The sequence below is a fragment of the Micropterus salmoides genome, unplaced genomic scaffold, assembly GCF_014851395.1.
Source record: "Micropterus salmoides isolate LMB-PRFRI ecotype aquatic unplaced genomic scaffold, ASM1485139v1 Ms_hic_scaffold_11, whole genome shotgun sequence".
Lineage (NCBI taxonomy): Eukaryota > Metazoa > Chordata > Actinopteri > Centrarchiformes > Centrarchidae > Micropterus > Micropterus salmoides.
The window spans coordinates 13,452,314-13,472,757 of NW_024040152.1; the positions used below are offsets into that span (position 1 = coordinate 13,452,314).

Consider the following 20,444-nt stretch of genomic DNA (forward strand, 5'->3'; position numbering starts at 1 on the left):
ATGTGATAATCCACATGGTGCTATGACAAGAAAATGTGTCCTTTGTGGATTATTTTGGTGAATATTAACCATTTCTTAAACCAGTTAATCCCAATGTTTTTGGCTTAGTGACCTGACCACTGAAAATAATGTGTGAACTTGTGACACTTTATCACAAGGACATCAGATGAGAGCATTTCAAACAAAGTAATTTCCCTCTTCAATTTTTTCATGAGGAGGATTTTATAGAGGCTTGCAGTGGTTAAAGTATTCACTATTTCACAAGAACAGAAGCGTAATTAGAAACAAGAGAAGGATCTGTTGCTTTGTAGGTTGGAACCACTGCTGTCACTCACTGTGGTGCAAGGTTTGTTCAAATCTGATGAAAACACAATGCATAAATTCATTGAGTTTGTATATATTTTTTATTGTCAAGTCTCATTTTCAACATTTGCGATTTAATTGCATGTGCAATCTTCTGCACAAATCAGAAATAAGAGAAGGATCTTTGTGCCCTGTAGGTTGGATCCACTGCTGTCACTCACTATGGTGCAAGGTTTGTTCAGACACATATTGCGATTTAATTGCATGTGCAATATGCGGCACAAAGTCAGGCCAATATCATTCACACCGCCTGACCTCTTCTTTTCCTCGTACGTCAGAACGCATATCGCTCTGATTGGCTGTTTGCTTCGTGGCCTGGCAACCAGAAGAGGCTTTACCCAACAGACAGACCCCCTATCGGCAAGCTTTCCTGCTATCTACAATCGCTAGCCAGCTTACGCTTTCAAGAGAGATTCAACCACCCAAATACCATCATGTCCTCAAGAACACTGCCTCTGCTATTCATCAACCTCGGCGGAGAAATGTTGTACATCCTGGACCAGCGGCTTCGAGCTCAGAATATCCCTGCTGACAAAGCTAAGAAAGGTAGCTTGGCTAGCTTAGCAGCTATCCAGATAACAACACAGATGTCACCCTGCAGGAAAACGTCGGCGTTAACTTACGCTGCGATAATGTTTATTCAGTCGGTTTGTCCTTTTATTGGTTAGTGAATTGATAACAAGTTTCTGTGATTCAGAAAAAGTCCATACAAATGCAAGGCGAGAGTTAGTTAACATAAATGAGCCATGTGGTTATCTTTTGTAAAGCCACATAGTTTGATAAAATCATAACTTACACAGACATTAATTAATGTCATGTCAATTAATGTCCCATTAATTGGGAGCCCGGGACAGATATCAATTCGTAATGCTCTATTGTCAGTGCATGGGAATCTGTTCTGCCATAGGCTGTATATACGATCTAAGTTATGTCATTTTAATATGCAGCAACATTGGTCAAGTCTTGAGATGTCATTCATCAACCTGGTTTTCAGAACATCATTTCTCCTCATCTATCTCCTTTGAATTCATAACGTTTCCACAATAGCTGGCTGGATAGAGGAGGACAGAAGGAGAGGTATTATTACAGAGCTTTAGTATGATCGTGCACCGATGCATTAGTAGCTCTGCGCTCTGCTTTGTCCTAGACTGAAGCAACACGCTGAATAAATAATAGGACTTATAGACCTCATGTGCACAGATCAACTCACAACTACTGCGGTTGTCTCTGCACGTACTCTAGGTACATCATGTGAGTGGCTGGGTCACTCAAATGCTCAGGTCCTGGCCACAAACTTTATTGGTTATCGGGGGCCTTCATTGTATGGTAAGGTTTACAATGATGGGAGATGTTTTTAAAAGAGTGATCAATATTTACATTATTTATTCATCACATTGAAAAGTATTTCAATCTACCAAGTAGGCCAAAATACCACATGTGACGAAACACACACTATATTCCATAATATAAACACTACATAAAATTGTCCCTTACCTCAAAAAACTGCACGTATCAAGAAGCTCATCTGAGGTGCTCTGAGAGCAGTGTTTCATTTTTCACAGCTCCTTTTTAGTAGTAGAGCTTCCTTATGGGTAAGTAGCCGAAAACACTACTGAGCTTTGCTGTGTTAAGCAAGTTTATTTTCCTCACCCTTGAGCCAAAAACAAAAAAATCCAGAATCTAGTTAATTTTTGGAAAAGGTGATCGGTTTGAGCTCTGACTGACATAACAATGATGGTGATCACTTCTGCCAAATGCTACAGTGACTGATAGAAGTAATCATAGCTCAAACACAAAAGTTTTCCTACCTAGCTATTCTGTTGCCCTGCTAAGTAGGACATATGCTGATGGCTTTCCATGCTGCTGCTTTATTAGGGTTGTTGGGATAGGCTTTGGATGAAATGGTTCTGGACTTGTAGAATAGATGCTCATCTGCCTGCTTCTGAATCTGAAGGTGTAGAAAGTACATTTGTCTAACCTCAGTTAACTTTTTGTGTACTTTTCTGTTGTACTGTTTGCCTGACTAGTTATGAATGACATCATCACCACCATGTTCAACAAAAAGTTCCTAGAAGAGCTTTTCAAGCCACAGGAGCTTTACTCCAAAAAAGCTCTCCGGACTGTGTTCGACAGGTTGGCCCATGCCTCCATAATGAGACTCAATCAAGCTAGCATGGATAAGGTCAGTCATTATGTGTATACACATGTAACCCCCCCTGTACAGCTATACACTGCATGGTATCCTGTGTGTGATGAATTGTTCAGTTCCTTTTTTCACTAATTTGATTTTTCACTTCAGTTCACAATGTTTATCCACACATTAATCACATTCTCTCATCAACTGCAAAGTGATGTTAGTTTGTCTTACAGCCTCTTCAATATACACACTGGATTTGTACAGTATTAAAAAAAAACTTCATCAGTCATTGTCTATGAAGATTCTCAGTCATCCAGGTCATAGTTATCCAACGAAGGTTAAAATGAAGGGCAACTGGACTTGGTTGAAGATACTGGAAGACGTTTCGTCCCTTATCCAAAGGACTTCTTCAGTTCTGACTGACTGGCAGGGAAACTCAGCTATTTAACCTCAGTGGGGTCGTTATCTCGGGTCATCGATACCGCTGGTTCGTTAGTGTTCCTTGTTGCTGTGACGACAGTCGTTACAGTCGTTGAGACTACCTGTGGCCAAGACTGAACGACCACCGTTGGTATCTTCACCTGAGGCCAAGACTGAACGACCATCGTTGGTATCTTCACCTGAGGCCAATAGGTTACGTTTGTTGAGTTTCCTGGGAAGTGATGAAAGGACAGCATTGTAAGTGGGGGATAAGTGGTGGCGTAGACCCCCTCCCCTGTTCAATGACGGCTTCTCAACCCTGGTGTAGATGGCTTCCTTGACACCTCTTTCAAACCATCCATCTTCTCTGTCTAAAATGTGCACCTGGTGGTCCTCAAACGAGTGTCCTCTGTCCTTCAGATGTAAGTAGACAGCAGAGTCTTGACCTGAGGAGTTGGCCCTTCTGTGTTGAGCCATGCGTTTGTGTAGTGGTTGTTTAGTCTCCCCAATATACAGGTCTGTGCATTCCTCACTGCATTGGACCGCATACACTAGATTTCTTTTCTTGTGTTTGGGTGTGCGGTCTTTGGGGTGTACCAGCATCTGTCTTAGTGTGTTCTTGGGTTTAAAAAACACAGGGATGTTATGTTTGTTAAAATCCTCCTGAGTTTCTCTGATACTCCAGACACGTATGGAATCACAATGTTGTTGCGTTTGACATTCTTTTCCTCCTCCCCTGTAGTTTTGTTCTTCTTGGATTTTGTGGCTGTCTTCACAAAAGCCCATTTAGGGTATCCACAGGCTGTAAGTGCCCCCTTCAGGTGGTTCTGTTCCTTCTCTCTGGCTTGGGCGCTTGTTGGTATGTTTTCCGCTCTGTGGTGCAGTGTTCTCATGACCCCTAGCTTGTGCTCCAGTGGGTGGTGTGAATCGAAGAGTAGGTATTGGTCTGTGTGTGTGGGTTTTCTGTAAACACCAATCTGCAGGCTCCTGTCCTCTTCAATGTGAACAGCGCAGTCCAGGAAGGCCAAACTGTTGTTGTGAACATCTTCTCGTGTGAACTTGATGTTACTGTCCACAGAGGTGATGTGTTCTGTGAAGGCTTGCACTTCCTGGCTTTTGTTTTTGACCCAGGTGTCGTCCACATATCTGTACCAGGGGCTCGGTGCTGTTCCTCTGAAGGAGTTGAGGGCTTTATTCTCCACTTCTTCCATGTAGATGTTGGCCACAATCGGGGATACCGGTGAGCCCATGGCACAGCCATGCTTCTGTCTGTAGAATCCACCGTTGTACTGGAAGTAGGTGGTGTTTAGACAGAGGTCGAGTAATTTGCAGATTTGGTCAGGGCTGAGGCTAGTTCTGTTGTCCAGGGTGTTGTCTTGTGTTAGCCGTTTCCTAACGGTTTCTACTGCCTCTATGGTGGGGATGCAGGTGAACAAAGAAGTCACGTCATAGGATACCATGGTTTCATCTGGATCCAGTTTTAGTCCTCGAACTTTGTTTACAAAGTCAATAGAGTTTTGGATGTGGTGAGGCGTGTTTCCCACCAATGGAGCTAAGATGGTGGAAATGTGTTTGGCAATGTTGTAGGTGACCGAGTTAATGCTGCTGATAATCGGCCTGAGTGGGGCTCCTTCTTTGTGTATCTTGGGTAGTCCATAAATGCATGGAATGGCTTCTCCAGGATACAAACGGTAATATTGTTCACGGGTGATGGTGTTGTCCTTCTGTAACTGTTGTAGACATTCTATGGCCTTTTTCTTGTATCCGCTGGTTGGGTCTCGTCTCAGTGTCTCATACGTGTTTGTGTCCATTAGTAGTGTGTTGACTTTGTTCTGGTAGTCAGCTGTGTTAAGTACTACCGTGCATCTCCCTTTGTCCGCAGGTAGGATAGTGATGTTTTGAAGTCCTTTGGATAAGGGACGAAACGTCTTCCAGTAGCTTCAACCAAGTCCAGTTGCCCTTCATTTTAACCTTCGTTGGACATCAGTCATTGTTTTATATTCACATAGAAGTGTGTAGATCTTGGATCATCATTTTGTTGCATTGAAACATGTACAACACTAATTCTGAAGTATAAAGCTATTCATATATTATATATTGTATGCTGCTGTGTATGGCTCCCTCTGCTGTTTATTATACAACAATATTCATTTTATTTTGATGGATGAGTCAGTGAAGTCATGCATGTATGTCCCTCTTCACAGCTCTATGACTTGATGACCATGGCTTTCAAGTACCAGGTGCTTCTCTGTCCCCGACCTAAGGACATCCTCCTCGTCTCCTTCAACCACATGGATGCAATCAGAGACTTTGTGAAAGACTCTCCCAGCATTCTCAGCCAGGTTGACGAGACGTACCAACTGCTCATTGAGGTATAACATGTGATTTCACTCTCTTCACGTTTGTTATGGACAGGAGTGGGTAGCAAAATAACATGTTGTTGGGGTTTCCTGCTGTGTTTGATCTTTGATTTTTTTGGTGGTATGTGAACTAGGTCTAATTTTAAAAAAAGCAGGATGCATAAGGCACCCAAACTTAGCTTAGTATACCGACGATCAAAGGAGAAAGAGAAACAACTTCAAATGTAAAACATAGTACAATCTTTTTTTTTTTTCAAACCAGTTATAATCATAGTCAGCTGTGGAGTACAAAACTGTCATTGCGAGTCATTACTTTTCCTCAAACAGGATTTTAAAAACTATAACTGTAGTACAACTTCTATGGCCAAGAAGAGGAAAGACATGCCAATGTTTGTGTCGTGGTTACCAAAAGTAGGATGAATGTCTTCATATCATATATATACTGACTCCAATAGAAGCATTTAATAGAAGGAATTTAGGTGGCAGTGAGATATCTGTAACACTAGGATAAACAGTGTTTCGAGTCAATATACAGCTGTTAATCATCTACTTTTCTGATTCAATATGATCAGCGATGTAGGTAATATATTATGCTGTCATAGTTTCAAACCATTTGGATTATAATCACATACATTGATCTACAGTGTGACTGCACTTTATGTCAAGTGGCGTAGCAACAGTTATTTTTGGACATTTTTTGTTGTTGATCATACTAGGTTTAGGGTTAGGGTTAACCAACAAAGGAATATACTGTATACACACACATATGCTAGATGTATATGTATATAAATGTTTATGTTTTTATATTAAAACCTTATTTCCATTTTATTATTTGTTATGTAGTTTATATTTTAACATTGCTGTTTTTTTAGATGTATACACCCTTGTCTAGTGGGGACTTCCAGCTGATCAGACAAACTCTCCTTATCTTCTTCCAAGACATGCATATAAGAGTAAGTCTATTATTTGGGCAAATTTGAACCATGGGGAGAAAATTAACTGGATAATATGAAGTTCTCAGTTGCTTTGTGTTTTATTTTCCTCAGAAGCCTGTCTCTCATGTTTTCTTCTACACCAGGTGTCTATTTTCCTCAAGGACAAAGTGCAGAACTCCAATGGCCGCTTTGTACTTCCCACCAGTGGTCCAGTGCCTCATGGAACACAAGTCCCTGGCTTGATAAGGTAACACAATATATGGCAGTTTTCACTCTGACCCAAATCTCCATTATAAAGAATGATGGAGATAAATAAGACTGAGATTAAATAAGTGGCTTGGATAGTAAAATGTACCTTTTGGCCCTTCCGATCATCTTTAATGTTAACCTGTTTGTCTTTCATATGTTTTCTGATCTTTCCCAGCCACTGTAATCTTACGTTAAGTAGGCCTATCTGCAGCTAATTGCATTACAGAGGTTTTATTGAACCAGCAATTACATTCTAATTTTAGATACGTTGTATGTTTAGCTTACTTAATGATTGTATGTGCACAGTGAAACATTTAATACATCAAGGAAACAAGAGCTCACATGTAGAACATTTAAATACATTTAAATATTCAATGTAAAATAGGTCTTCTGGGTTCCACTTCAGAGTACTACTTTCATCACAGGAAGAATCACAAGAAACTGGTCTGTATAGAAAAGGTACTGAAAGCATGCTTGTCCATAGTATTTTGTGTTTTTTTTTTATCTGGTAATTTCTGGTATTTCAGGATGTTTAGCTGTACTGGTGAAGAGGTGACCAGGCTGCAGTTCAGTAGTGGAGGAAACTATACCGCTGCTCTCCGGGAGGGATCTTTTGAGATATTTGGAGACCGGGTCACCAAACTAGGCACAAACATGTAAGACACTGAAAAGTACAGAAGATGTACATAAACACGACTTCGGCTGTATTTATGCAATGGCACTGCTTTGATAATGATTTTTTTGTTAGGTAATATAGGATAGGATATTTAGAAGTACTAAGTCAAAGGCAGCTAAACTTTATGATGTAGTCTTGATAATGCTTTATCACTTATCTAAGAGGTCTGATCAGTTCTGCTGGCTATTGGGGAGTTCTAGGTGTTTAAACTTAAGTGATTTGATGTCACACAAACAAGCTATAGAGGATTAAATGCCTGGGACTTTCTACCATTTAGTAAAAGGTATAAAGTCTATTAGATGAGTAGACATTTCTACTACACTAAACCAGAAAGCCCATTAGCTTTTGATTCAGTAATCTTAATCTATGCCATGATAGTGGGTCAGTATGTCTGATATATTGCAAAAAAGCATATACTTTAAATTAAGCATTTGCAATGTCTTATGCAGGTCATCTTTTTTTCGCACAGTCATGGTTTCTTTCTCTCTTTCATTCAGGTACAGTGTAAGCCGCCCAGTGGAGACCCTCATGTCAGGAACATCTAAAAATTCTGCTCAGCACACTAAGGTAAAACAACTTCACTGACAGCACTGTAAACATTAATTAATTCATGTATACACAAAACATTTATGAACCTTAAGACTGGTTCTGACATGTTTGAACTCTTTGTGGTGTCCACTACATAACATGCAAAGGAATTTGGTAAAGTAACCCGGGTTCCCGAACCATATTCTACTTCCCGGTGCTTGTAAACAACAGGTACAGCACGTATAATATTGACGTAAACAAGCCATTGTGTGTCAACAGGTCAACACTGCTCCCAACCCTCTGGCCAAAGAGGAGCTGAATCTGTTGGCCAAGTTAATGGGAGGATTAGAAGTTCAGAAACCAGGGAATGCAGACAGCGGCTTCAGAGTCAACCTCTTTACCACTGACGAGGAAGAAGAGTGAGTCCTTGTATTTGTATTGTGTACATTCGTGTTGTATGGCACTTAATCACATGCTACTGCTACTTTTCCCTGTGTGAAAAAATCCAACAATTTATTTGTGACCCTCTTTTATCACAGAGAGGCATTAATATCAAGACCAGATGAACTTTCATATGGAGTCATAAACATTCAAGCAACAAAGGTAAAGCTGAGATGTCTGTCCTCACAAAGTGTTTCTTTGAGTAGGAAAAAATTAATGTTCAGTATTACTACATGAGTCTGAAAATCTGAGTTGCTGTGCTCCTCAAAGCAGTACACGTTTTCTGTCCCTGAATCTTGTCATGTAGACATTAGGGTGCACTAACTAAACAACTGATCTCAGACAAGGTGTATTGATTACAACATTACTCTAGTTAGAGAGATCTGGGACAGCAGTGATTGTGATAGTCAACAGGAACCCTCACCGGACATTATGTTTGTTTATGTCTGGCTAGTGATGGAGCTTGACTGGGGCCGGAGTTCATTGAGCCTTCCCTCCATCTGTTCATGCGTAATGCTAGTCCCTATCTTTGCCCCCCTTTGCAGCCATGATGTCTCTTTTGTTTGGACTATCCAGTTTTCAGAGGCCTTAGTTTCCTCTTGCACTCTGATTAGATACTGCTCTCTTCCCATCTCAGACTCATCTCCGAGGTTCCTCAACTACAAGCGCATCTCGTTATTGGCTCTGATTAAATCAAACAAGTTTAAAAAATGGCACAACTTCTGAGAGAGCTCTGTGGTCAGGACCTGTCTCAGAGTCATTCGAACTATAGGGACCTGTTGTGATGGGCATGAGCACATACGGCCCTGAAGTGCAAACCACAACAGGAATTCGCCACATCACGACAAGCATTTCGCCACATCACGACAGCAAATCTCCACATCACGACAGCATTTCGCCAGATCACAACAGCATTTCACATCATGAAAACAAATCGTCACATCACGACAGCAAAATCGCCACAACACGACAGAAAATCTCCACATCACGACAGCTGGTAGGTAATCTACTGCAGTACCTACCCTTTCCCTTTCAGTCTCACCAGTGCTGTCGTGTTGTGGCGATTTGTGGCGATTGGCTGTCGTGTTGTGGCGATTTGCTGTCTTGATGTGGCGATTTGTAGTAGTGTTGTGGTGAATTGCAATCGAATTGTGGTGAAATGCTGTCGTGTTGTAGCGATTTGCTGTTGTGTTGTGACGATTTTATGTTGTGCGAATTGCTTTTGTGGTTTTCACTTCAGGGCCACTGTAAGCACAGATTTCACGCCAGCTTCAGGGTTTATGTCTCAGATCTAAGAAATGTGTATTGGATAGGCAAAATGTGGCAAAATTATTTTAGGCTTCATTGGCCGAACCTGAAACAACTGGTCTTTTACTCATGATAATGATCTTGCCCAATTTAACTTATCTCAATGAAAAGCTTACGGTTATATGTCAATAATCAGAGATGTGAGGCTTTGCCAGTCTGACAAGATTTACTGTAATGAGGTATAAGTCCCTGTAATGGCCACTCTGGCTCTTTCATTGGTGGATTACATTCTCTTTTAGAACCAGCAAGCCAATGCAGAGCTGGCCAAGATCATGGGAGAGTTCACAGAGTCTGGCGATCAGTCTCCCAGTGCCAGCAGCAAAGGAGATGACCTTCTGGCCATGATGGACGGCCTGTAACGTGGTCACCCTGACAGAAATGCCCAGGGGGTGCAGCACAATGCATCGTCAACAGTCTGTTCTACCGAGGACCAGTCTGCTGTCTGTGCCTGCAAATACACAGCAGCAACCTCACGTGCAGCCAGAAAACCTTCTTTGGGTGCTTTTCAAAATGCAGATGTGATCAGTTTCCATTGGTTCTCAAATGACCAACTACAAACTGCAAATTTGAATAGCTAACAATTAAGAATGTGGCGAGCCAAGCTTTAAGCTGCAATACACTGTAATGGTATGTTTTCTGTAAACTGAAAAGAGGTTCAGTACATCAAACATACAGTAGGCCTATATCAGTGTTTTCAACATGTGTATGTGGTAATTGCAAAACATCTCTTTGTAAAAAGTCAAGATTTTGCATTTTTCTGGGTCCGACTGTGCTGCTGCACGCAAAATACACATTCCTTTACATAATTTATTTTTAATGTTAATAATACATCACAGTTTTAGATGATTTTCATGCTTTTAGTCCCTAATTTCATGTTTGTTTGTTACACAGTATTAATTTAGAATTTGTTAGGTTCTGTATTCTTCTGTATTGTTATAAAAACATTGTTAAATGATATTGTGGGGAAATTGGATGAAACCCAAGTGCTCTTTATAATTCACATTCCCTCAAATCTTTATTTTGGTAAGAATTATGTTTATTTTGCATCACGCTGTACTACCTTAAGACACTATGAGGAGCAACTTGAAAGACATTTTTCACTACAGATGTCTCTGAATGTTGAGCTATGGTCCAGAAATTTGTTAGTATAATATAGAGTAATGCAATATAAGTTATTGTCTAATATGTAAATATGTTTATTGCATAATTTATTTATTTGAATGTAACATTGTCTGTGTATAGGGAAGTGCATATTGCTGCAGTTGTTAAATTGTTGAATACAATGTAAGATTTTTAATAAATAGCTTCAATAAAAAAGGTTCGTAAATGCATATTATTGTATAAACTGCATCATTGGCTTCGGGTACTGATGCAATCCAAATGGCATGAACCTTGTAACAGCATGTTGTAGTTGAAATAAATTAACAGTAGAGGGAGCTGACTAACCTTTCTAAACATCACTTACTGTCATGTACTGTCCAAACTGAGGACAACACCTTGCTACAGTGCTGTTTATTATGCACTCATGTCTTTTTTTTTTTTAAATGCACCAAAAGGTGATGCATACTTATTTCGCAAATTCACTTGCCTTAGGAAGGTAGGATTCACTGAAATGTAAAACAACAAATTTGTGATTGATTGTATATCTATTTATACTTACATATTTAACAACCAAACCAGAACATTAAATGCAATATGCTTCACAGAACTACAATGAGAATTGCTATAGCAACAGCATTCTGCACCCAAGATATCTGTGTGCAGTCTGCTTGCAAACGGGTTAAAGTGAGATTGTTTGCACTCCCCCAGTCAACCATACTCAGACAGACACACACACAAACATGATGCATACCATGCAGGCTAAACATGTTGGGACATTACTCTGAATTGATCTGGGGGAGGAGGATTCCAGTGAGGTCTTCCCAATAATGTTGGCAAAGGAGACACCAAGTGCCCTGAGGATACAACCTACGTGCAAAACAAACAGAAACCAGAGCTCACACCAGCCACCCTGCAAGACTGTTCGCTGGAATCAACCAACTTCACAAGAAAACAATATTTCACCATAAAGATATGCCGAATTCCCTATGTATATTGCATAACCAAGATAATTCTATTTCAGTGGCATATTCAAAAGCAACGCAGATGTGAATTCTAAGATAGTAAATAATAGTCACTTATTTCAAATAGATGTTTCCCTTACAAAGTGTAAAAAGTGCTGTATGGGGAAGATGTGCAGTGCTTGGTCCATTAAGCCCACAAGTAATGTTACAAAAATATGAATTTACAAACAAAAAAGTATTTAAAGTCCATTCAACCTTACTTTCCCTTAACATGCCAAATAAGCCACTAAAACATGTTTCTCTCACAAACGCTGTATTTTGAGTTATGATTCAGTTTCCTTTTTGAAGACTGTGGGCAGGACACTGTAAAGCCACAAGCTGACAAATGTTTCATGTGGCCGGGGGCATATGCTCTGCTGAGTCAAGGCAGGAAGACTAGTGCAACGCAAACAAGTCTCTGCCATTTAGATTGCCCTCTCTGTGTCTATCACACCTGCCCACTGGTTTGAAACTGGTAGCTGTGGGTGTAATTTAAGGTCAGTTGGGGAGTCTAAATTGGGAACATAGGTGGGCTTTACTAAATGTCACTGTCATTAAAACTATGTTTGCTGAGTAAAGGAGAAAGAACTTGACTTTTTAGTGAGCTGAATCAATGGTTGTGTTTAATGGCACTTGTCTAATAGCAATTTCAACACATCTAGCAGCATCTCAAGCATTGTCAAAAACTGAAAATCGAATGCTTTTATCAGATGAGTGCTAGATGAAGTCATTGATCTGAGTCTGAGGTTAAACCGAATAAAATGCAATATGTGTCTTATGTGTTATAAAGCAACTACTTTTTGTAGAGCCTTATATAACACAACATTTTAACCAATAGCCAATGTGCACAGTTACTGTATATTCAGTTTAGCTGTAGGAACAGGTAAGTTTAATGGTTTGCCTGAAGAGAAATGGCTATTTTTTAAATGCGATTTAAGTGGGACTGAAGATTAACTTAATTTTCACGCTATATTGCTCATTATGTTAAAGGGCTTTTTTTTTTTCTTAATTTCAGATCACTTCTTATCGCTGGATGATTATAATATTTATTTGTGGACCTTTGTAGACGACAAAAGACGTTCTTAGTTTGTAATGTTAATTGTAAGAAGTTATGCTCTGTCTGACAAATGTTTCTGGTTTTGTCTCATTGCCTGGGCAGTTATTTGCAGGACACAAATAAAAAACTAACTGCAATAGCACTTAAACTTTACTTTAATGTTTCAAAACATCCCCATACAGACAACTATGACGTAATGTGTTTCATTTTGCAACTTTTATTGTGCAAAGAATTTCATCATCAGCGCGAAACCATTTACTAGGAAAAAACAGATAGGTGTTGACATTGGTCGAGCGCAGCTGTCAATCAAATAAATGTGTGTGCGTCATTTCCGTTGTCAGGTGGCGCTGTCGCTGTGGAAAGATGCGATCAGCGAAGAGCGGAGGCTTTTCCTTAATTGCTCATTTCGGTAACAGAGCCTCAACAACGCGAAACCAACCCTCTGTGGTCGCTCCTGTTTAAGAGACCACCTCCGCATACCCACCACAGCGTGTACCCAAGAAATGTCCATGTTATAAGCAGACAACGCAGACATTACCCGGCGGTTTTGGCTCGAGGTAAGCGAGGTGGCGACTACATTGCTATAGCTTTCGGGCAAGGCTAGCCAGCTGTAATGTTACCTACTTTGTTTAAATGGCCTCCCGGCTGTTCTGTAGCGCCCGGCTTGGCGTTAGCTAACGTCGCCCGCCAGCAATCATACTGAAAACTCTCTAGCACATACGAATCCACGCTAATGTAGCAGTAACCTAGCTAGTAACGGCTGCTCTGTTTAGTTTGCACCGAAAGCCCAACTCCTTGTTGTGTTGTGTGCCCCTTTGTGTGCCTGAAGCTTTGGCAGCGTCTTCAGCCGAGGAATTCAGTCAGCTTTGTTGTCGTACTAAGTTTGTGTGTGCACTCAAGCTTTGTTTTATGCTAGCTTGCGTAAATATATGTCGTGTAAAAACAGTTAGTTGCGTTTGTATTTATTTAAACAACCATCTCAGTCAGACGTTGTTACATCAACGCACGCCATGTAACGTTAACGTGGTTTAGCGTGTGTGTTTTTAAACGTCTCAGGGTGGTCAACTTGGAATAGTTGTGGGCAAAACACATTAGCATCTGGCTACACGAGTTATTAGCTGTCTGTGGAGTGGTTTTGCACAAGGTGTAAGGCATAACGTCAGCGTTTTACTCTACGACTCGTCTCGTTTACACTTATCGCTGCCAGAACTGAACGGTGTCCAGACCTTGCGGTCGCAAAATGGCACCAACAATGTGTGACAGTCTGCATGCATTTGTAATTATTTTCGTCTAGCGGTTTATAATGTGACCTTGTGTACACAGACGTGTTGTGGACGTTGTTATTGCAGTAATGTGGTCTGCAGTAAGAGGTAGGCTTGATAGCCGTTGATGTATGAGCTGACATGAATGATTGACGTTTCATCCAAGCAGCAGGATAGAAGCATTTATGACCTTCGAGTTGCTTTCACCTCTTTGTCCTGACTTTTGTGTTTGGTGTAACGTTATATGTGAATCCATTGATTTGGATCATACTATCTCGCTGGGTTTATGTTCGCTCCAGATTTTGTTATCCACTTTGTTTACTACCTACTCAAATATCCCTATGCGTTCATTGTACATCCTGATATTACCTTGATTTTTGCAATCAAGCTGTTCTTGCAGAGCCAGACAAGTGGCATGGAGTCTGGGTGGGTGGATCTTGAGACACCTACATGGCTGTTTTGTTCTGATACTATTTAGGGAGCCCACATTTCCCGTGGGCACCGGCAGCATGTCTCTCCTCCTTTTTGTGTGATATGATTCAGAGGCTGTATCTGTTCTTGTCCTCCCTGTGGTACAGTCAGAGGCAGAGGCAGTCTTGCTTGCCAGATCACTGGCTGTGCAGAGAGGCACAGCAGTGTCAGAAAAGGATAGCTGTGTGTTGTCATCACACTGATGTCATTTAGGTCAGTGTGCATCAGTTGGTTGCGTTGACCTTTGCTTTTTAGATGTGTCAGGGGTTGGCTCTACAGCACTGCATCTGGTGTTTAGTAGGTAGATGAATAGCCTTGGGTTCATTTGTTGTGTGTCGTGTCGCAGTGTATGTCCATGAGTCACTTTGGTGTTACAGTCCAAGGTGCATGGATTAGATGGGGTGTTTTTTTTTGTTTGTTTGTTTTTTTTCCCTTCTATGTAGCTGTAGAGAAAATAAATGCATAAAAGGTACAATCACAGATTGCACTTTTGTTAGAAAGGCCACATATGAAATGCCTGTCAGTTTTGGCTGTCTGCTTATTTTACTCAATCCAGCAGCATTTGTAGCGCTCAACCAAGAATTAAAAATGTATTTTTCTGGCAGCACTGAAAGCAGTATGTACATTGTCAAATCTGCCAACCACTTTTGCCGCTAGATTATCCATTGCTTTGCCTTGCATGACTCTAGAGTAAGATGCTTTCTTACTATTTGCAGCATGACTTGGTGTCACTCTGGCTTGTGCCATAAATGCTGTCAGAAAACCTCAGCTCATCAGACTCAGTGGGTGATGACTAGTGGAGATGGAGACAGATGGGCGAGAGACACGATGATGACACTGTCTGCTGTCTGGGATCACAAAAAGCCTCATGGAAGTGAGAATTCATACCAGCCCATACTGACTGCCAACTGTCCTGCCTCCTCTCTGCCCAAAAACGCCAACTGGCGAGTGGCGCACGATTAGTTTTGAAACAGGAAGATAGCCCAATTCATTAAAAATATGAATGTTCTGTAGTTTGTCCACTGCTTACATATTCTGAAGTATTTTAGCGTTTGTCAGCTCTCCATGTTAGTTTGCAGAAAATACTTTGTTTTGGATTTTGTTAGTCTGAATCACCTCTCTTGTGTAGTGGGTTAAAATATGCACACCAGTGCAATCATTCACTGACATTTTAACTTCAGATATGTCACTTTGTGTTCCTGTGGACTGAACATCTCTCAGGTGATTTTTTTTTTCTTACTTACTCTTTTGTCCTTTCCCCCCAGTTGATGTGATTCATATATCAGAGTCTTGGGGGCACATTTTATTCACTTATTGGTGTCTTCACCTGGACATTTAAGCTTTTCTGTCCAATGGAAACTCAGGACGACAGCAGAATGAATCATTCCTGTCGGTTCAAGGCACTACTTCCCTGTTACGGGAAACAGATGAGGTTTCATCACATTGGTTCAGTATCAGTAAACAAAGCATACCTCTTGCTCTGAATCCTGTGAGTTAGATCTGCAGTGGCAGTTAAAGTAGTTTATGTAATGATGACGTGTCACACTGTCACTGGTTCTTCTGACATGTAAATCTTGTTTGTTGTTAAAGTGAAAGGGCTTGTCATTTTTTATGTTTCAGCCTTGTTTGAACACACGTTCTTTCAGAGGAAGGTCTGCGCAGATAAGCTGGCTGTACAGATTTTGAGATAAAATGGCAGATTAAGAGCGGAAGGATTGTCTAAACCCATGTCCACTGTTACATGAAAAGCTAAAAATGGATATGTGGTTTGGTGCTGAAACACATAAAAGAAATTCTTCTTTTTAAAGAATTGTGTGCTGGTGCATTACATTAACATGAGAGTATTTTCTATTTAAATTGCAAATTGTGGTACATTTGCATTGCCTGTTGGGGAGATTGAATCTGAGGTGTCACCATTGACACCAGCAGCCATCATTCTGAATGGAGCTGTAATGGCCTCATATTCACACTTAAGTGTTGGTAAATGTGTGGGAGGGATATTTAAAAAAGGCAGGGAGGAGCTGCCCTGAAGTTTACCTCCTTTTGGCTTCTGTTCACTAATCAGTACGCTCTTGACCAGCCTGTTAGGACCACTAGTTGCTTTCTGCGTATAGTTTGTTTATAAGCAGACTATTTATTTAACCATTGTTTGGTTATGGCTAACGGATGCTGCTATTTTTTTGTCATCAGTTGAGCTTTTGCATTCCACATGTATGCTCTTACTCTTTAACTTCACTATCTTTAACCCTGTATTAATCTAAAATATTCTCCATATAGATCCCCAGTATGTCCAAGCGGCGCTCGTCTGACAGGGGGGCTGGAGAGGCATCAGGCAGGGCCAGCAAGCTACAATGTCCTGGGATATCTGGCAATAATGCCAAGAGAGCTGGGCCCTTCATACTTGGTAAGGAAGCTACTAGTGTTTGCACTAAGCCCCAAAAATATGGTAATAGTAGTCAATATGTCTGTGTGGCTGAGATTGCATCTAGTGTACAATTGTTTGTGAATTTATGTAACGTGTGTGTGTGTGTGTGGGCAGGAAATCAAGAAAGGTATGTGTTTGAGTGAATGTGAGAATCGTGGGGTGCCTCTGTGCGTATGCACGCTGAGACAAGAATGTGAAGAATTTTGCTGATCCCCATGACATTGGCCAGAAACGTCTGAGTGTAAGACATTAAGGCTAAGGAAAATATATTTCTCTCTCATATTCTTAAACTTGTATGTTTTCTACTACGAAACGCCTCCATTATTTGCAATACAGAGTGCCAAAGAAAACATTACACTAGGGGTGTTAATGGGTACGTGCACATGCAGCTTTTAATGAGTTGCAGCGAGAGCACACACTCCAGCATGTAGCCTGCCTTTTGGTCATGCAGCTGTTCCTTTTTCTTCTACTTGCAGGGCCTCGCCTGGGCAACTCACCAGTGCCCAGCATAGTGCAATGTCTGGCCAGAAAGGACGGCACTGACGACTTCTATCAGCTCAAAGTAAGTCTGTTGGGGTTAACACGTGATGATTAAGCACATGATTCATAGACCATATCATTATAAACAAAGTTAGATGTCCTAGTAGACATCTGAACCTTTGACCTTCGTTTGTTGGTGTTTATTTTATAGCCCCCTGTTTCAGTCTGGCACAAACAACAAAACCTCAGCACTCTGTTTATTGGGGCTATCCAATCCTGAATATGTGATTCAAGGGAGGGGGCTATAGAAGGGGGGCAAAGGGAGAGTAAGGTAGCACCCCACCTGGAATGTCGACTTTTAACCCTCACAACCATGTAGTGAGTCAGTGTGTGACCCTTCCCTCATACCCGTGACTACAGCGCCTCAGTGTCTGCTGCACAGCTTGTTTACTGCACATGTATATGAGCCACTATTTTAAACGGATAGTAACTTCTTATAGTATGCTAGGCAGATGTAAGTTAATGTCATGTCACTTAAAAAGCTTAGTGTCAGGACCAAAGATTAGCTTCATACTAATGATTAAACTTCTCTTTCCGTTGTCTGACCCTGTTTAAACTCTTGTCACCTCTGATGTTGACTCTCTTCTTGTGTGTGGTTATGGCAGATCCTGACACTGGAGGAGCGGGTGGACTCTGCAGGGGAGACTCAGGAAGAGAGACAGGGGAAGATGCTGCTGCACACGGAGTACTCCCTGCTTTCTCTCCTGCACAACCAGGATGGGGTGGTCCACCACCACGGCCTATTCCAGGTAGACCGAGACACACATTTGGCAATAAGTTACATTTCTGTTGACAGGTGTATAGTATCATCATCAGTAAGATAATGAATATCATGGGCAAAAATAAGTATTTTCAACGGTTTGTGGTGTATTACTCAGCACTGTGTGGGCGAGTATTCTGAATTATTGAATGCATCAACATTGCCATGGAGAAGTTTCTGTCACATTCTCTTCAGTTCAGAATATGGCATCACCATGTCAGTACAAGTAACGGCATGCTCTTATCAGCTCAGCAATAGCAGAGGTTAGCTTGTCATTAGTCCAACCAGCTGCTAGCATTTTCTCTATCAGGAGTGCTTCAGTAGAAAAGTGGGAGTACCATTAAAGGCCATATTTATCTGCAGTCGTTCTCTATTCACGGCCCCATCCATTCACAATGAGCACCAAGCCCCCCCCACCACCACCACCCCCCACCTGTCTTCCCGTCTGCCTCTAACTTTGTTATTGTTCTCTCCTCTCCCCCCGTCTCAGTTCCACTCTGCCTGTGTTCTCAGAATAGCAGCATTGAGCCATGCACTCTGATTCATTTAGGCCTGCAATATTGATTGAATTATTATAGTGCATCTCCACTGTGAAAGAACCAGTTAATATGTACGCTTTTAGAGGTGCTGACTGCATCTAAAAAAATAAATAAAAACTGACAACCTGATACAGAAATCAATAAGAACTGGTGACTCTGCTAAGACTGGAGTTGGAAGAAGAGGGATGACCTTTTGTTATTCGTTTCCGCCACCCTGTGTGGAGGGGTAGATGTGTCTTATCACATTGGTCAGCCGGTATAGTACAGGAATCCATTCAGTTTGATGCATTAATAGATGCCTCAGCTTATATTGATTTGGATGCTGTTGGAAAGTGCCTCTAATGTACATCCACGTCTCTGTCCACTTACAAAGTAAGCATATTTTGTGAAGATAACCGCTCACACTTTGTTGTTCCCCAGGATCGCGCCTATGAAATAGTGGAGGATATGGAGGCCAACAAGGTGCGCAAGATGAAGAAGCGGATCTGCCTCGTGCTGGACTGCTTGTGTGCTCATGACTTCAGCGACAAGACGGCAGATCTAATAAACCTCCAGCATTATGTCATAAAGGAGAAGCGACTGAGCGAGCGTGAGGCCATCGTAATCTTCTACGATGTGGTGCGTGTGGTGGAGGCCCTACATAAGGTGAGTCTATGATGAGTTTTCTCCTAAAAGCCCAGAGTCCACCCCAAAGGGAGTTCCCATCTCCCACAGAAAACTCTGCTCTGAACTGCCTGAAAACAGCTTGTTTGTAGTCCAGCCTTTACTTCCGCTTTCTTGTGATGTCACAAGAAAATACGTGCGATAATGCTTGCTGAGCGACTAGTCTGACACGCCCTCAAACATGGTGGAAAAAACACTGAGCTGCAGCACACCTCTCCTCTCCCTTCCAAACACTAGCTACCCTCCAGGCAGTCAATGGACATAAAGTTGTTACTGTGATGTAGAGACAGAGCAGTTAAAACTTTATGGATGAAAGATACTTTTGTTTCAGATTAATAACTCACCACTCTGAAACTCTTGCTCCAGTCGAAATTACCAAGCTGGTCGGCAACAAGTAGCCTACAGCTGAATCGAAGCTGTTTACGGTCTTTTCGCTGACTCGCCTTTCTCTGCTTCTGATTGGCTAGTAGTCCTTAACTAGGAACTGCGCATGTGCAACTCCCAACAAAGATCAATTTAGAGACAGGATGCATCACTCCAGAGCTAAAACAAAGCCTTCAACAGGGTGAAAAGAGGAGCTACAGCCATGTGCAGTATGACAAAAAATATGGTGTGTGGGTTTTTTTATTTTTTTTTTAAATTAAACTATGTAAATCTGTGCTGGTACAACCTCTAAATAGGATTTTGAATCTGAAAATGACCACACTACCACCTCTTTAATCAATGAAGAAAGCCTGGACTACAATGTTTTCGTCAATTGTAGGAGAAATTTCTTTGTTAGCTAGTTGCAGATCCATTTCAATTACTCATCTCCCATCTTTGTGTGCCTCTCTCAGAAACAAACTGTTTTTATACCTCTGATTTAACTAAGCAAATGTTTTTCTCCTCTCCACTTTTTTTCCCTGCATGCAGAAAAACATTGTGCACAGAGACCTCAAGCTGGGAAACATGGTGCTGAACAAACGGTAAGATGAAACGCATGCACTCATTCAGCCTCAGTTAGCTGTCCAATAACCCCTCCCCATAATAACAGATCATCATTTTAGCCTGGCAGTAAGTCATTCTTTCTCAGCTCACGGTGTGTGAAAGGCCTCAGCATGTATCCAGTGTGCATTTGGCTTTAAACTCACATTTTAAGAGTAAGATCAGTTGTAGGAACCTGAAGCCTTGCTCTTGTGCCTGACTCTGGGACCGTATCTGTGTGTTGA

General features: G+C 41.3%; 2 protein-coding genes across 3 annotated transcripts; both read left to right on the plus strand.

The window, feature by feature from the left end:
- Positions 1-713: 713 nt before the first annotated feature.
- On the plus strand, positions 714-10,734 carry LOC119897374 (protein OSCP1-like). The gene is made up of 10 exons (XM_038711020.1): positions 714-909; positions 2,391-2,545; positions 5,125-5,292; positions 6,153-6,233; positions 6,359-6,462; positions 6,992-7,120; positions 7,638-7,707; positions 7,948-8,087; positions 8,208-8,271; positions 9,657-10,734. Exons 1-10 carry the CDS (start codon positions 798-800, stop codon positions 9,774-9,776), a joined length of 1,143 nt encoding a protein of 380 aa, XP_038566948.1. The 5' UTR covers positions 714-797; the 3' UTR covers positions 9,777-10,734.
- Positions 10,735-12,910: 2,176 nt separating this feature from the next.
- LOC119897375 (serine/threonine-protein kinase 40-like) lies at positions 12,911-20,269 on the plus strand. Of its 2 annotated transcripts, XM_038711021.1 has the most exons (7): positions 12,911-13,133; positions 15,026-15,183; positions 16,587-16,713; positions 17,211-17,296; positions 17,880-18,023; positions 18,994-19,218; positions 20,149-20,269. In XM_038711021.1, exons 2-7 carry the CDS (start codon positions 15,178-15,180, stop codon positions 20,203-20,205), a joined length of 645 nt encoding a protein of 214 aa, XP_038566949.1. In that variant the 5' UTR covers positions 12,911-13,133; positions 15,026-15,177; the 3' UTR covers positions 20,206-20,269. The 2 variants fall into 2 exon arrangements, with proteins under 2 accessions (XP_038566949.1, XP_038566950.1); XM_038711022.1 differs by lacking the exon at positions 15,026-15,183 and having other exon boundaries at positions 12,914-13,133.
- Positions 20,270-20,444: the final 175 nt, after the last annotated feature.

Coding starts and splice junctions, on each gene's coding strand:
- LOC119897375 (XM_038711021.1), top strand. Junction 16,714..17,210: donor AGCTGGGCCCTTCATACTTG/GTAAGGAAGCTA, acceptor TTCTACTTGCAG/GGCCTCGCCTGGGCAACTCA. Junction 17,297..17,879: donor ACGACTTCTATCAGCTCAAA/GTAAGTCTGTTG, acceptor TGGTTATGGCAG/ATCCTGACACTGGAGGAGCG.
- LOC119897374 (XM_038711020.1), top strand. CDS start 798: ATGTCCTCAAGAACACTGCCTCTGCTATTCATCAACCTCGGCGGAGAA. Junction 7,121..7,637: donor ACCAAACTAGGCACAAACAT/GTAAGACACTGA, acceptor TCTTTCATTCAG/GTACAGTGTAAGCCGCCCAG. Junction 7,708..7,947: donor ATTCTGCTCAGCACACTAAG/GTAAAACAACTT, acceptor GTGTGTCAACAG/GTCAACACTGCTCCCAACCC.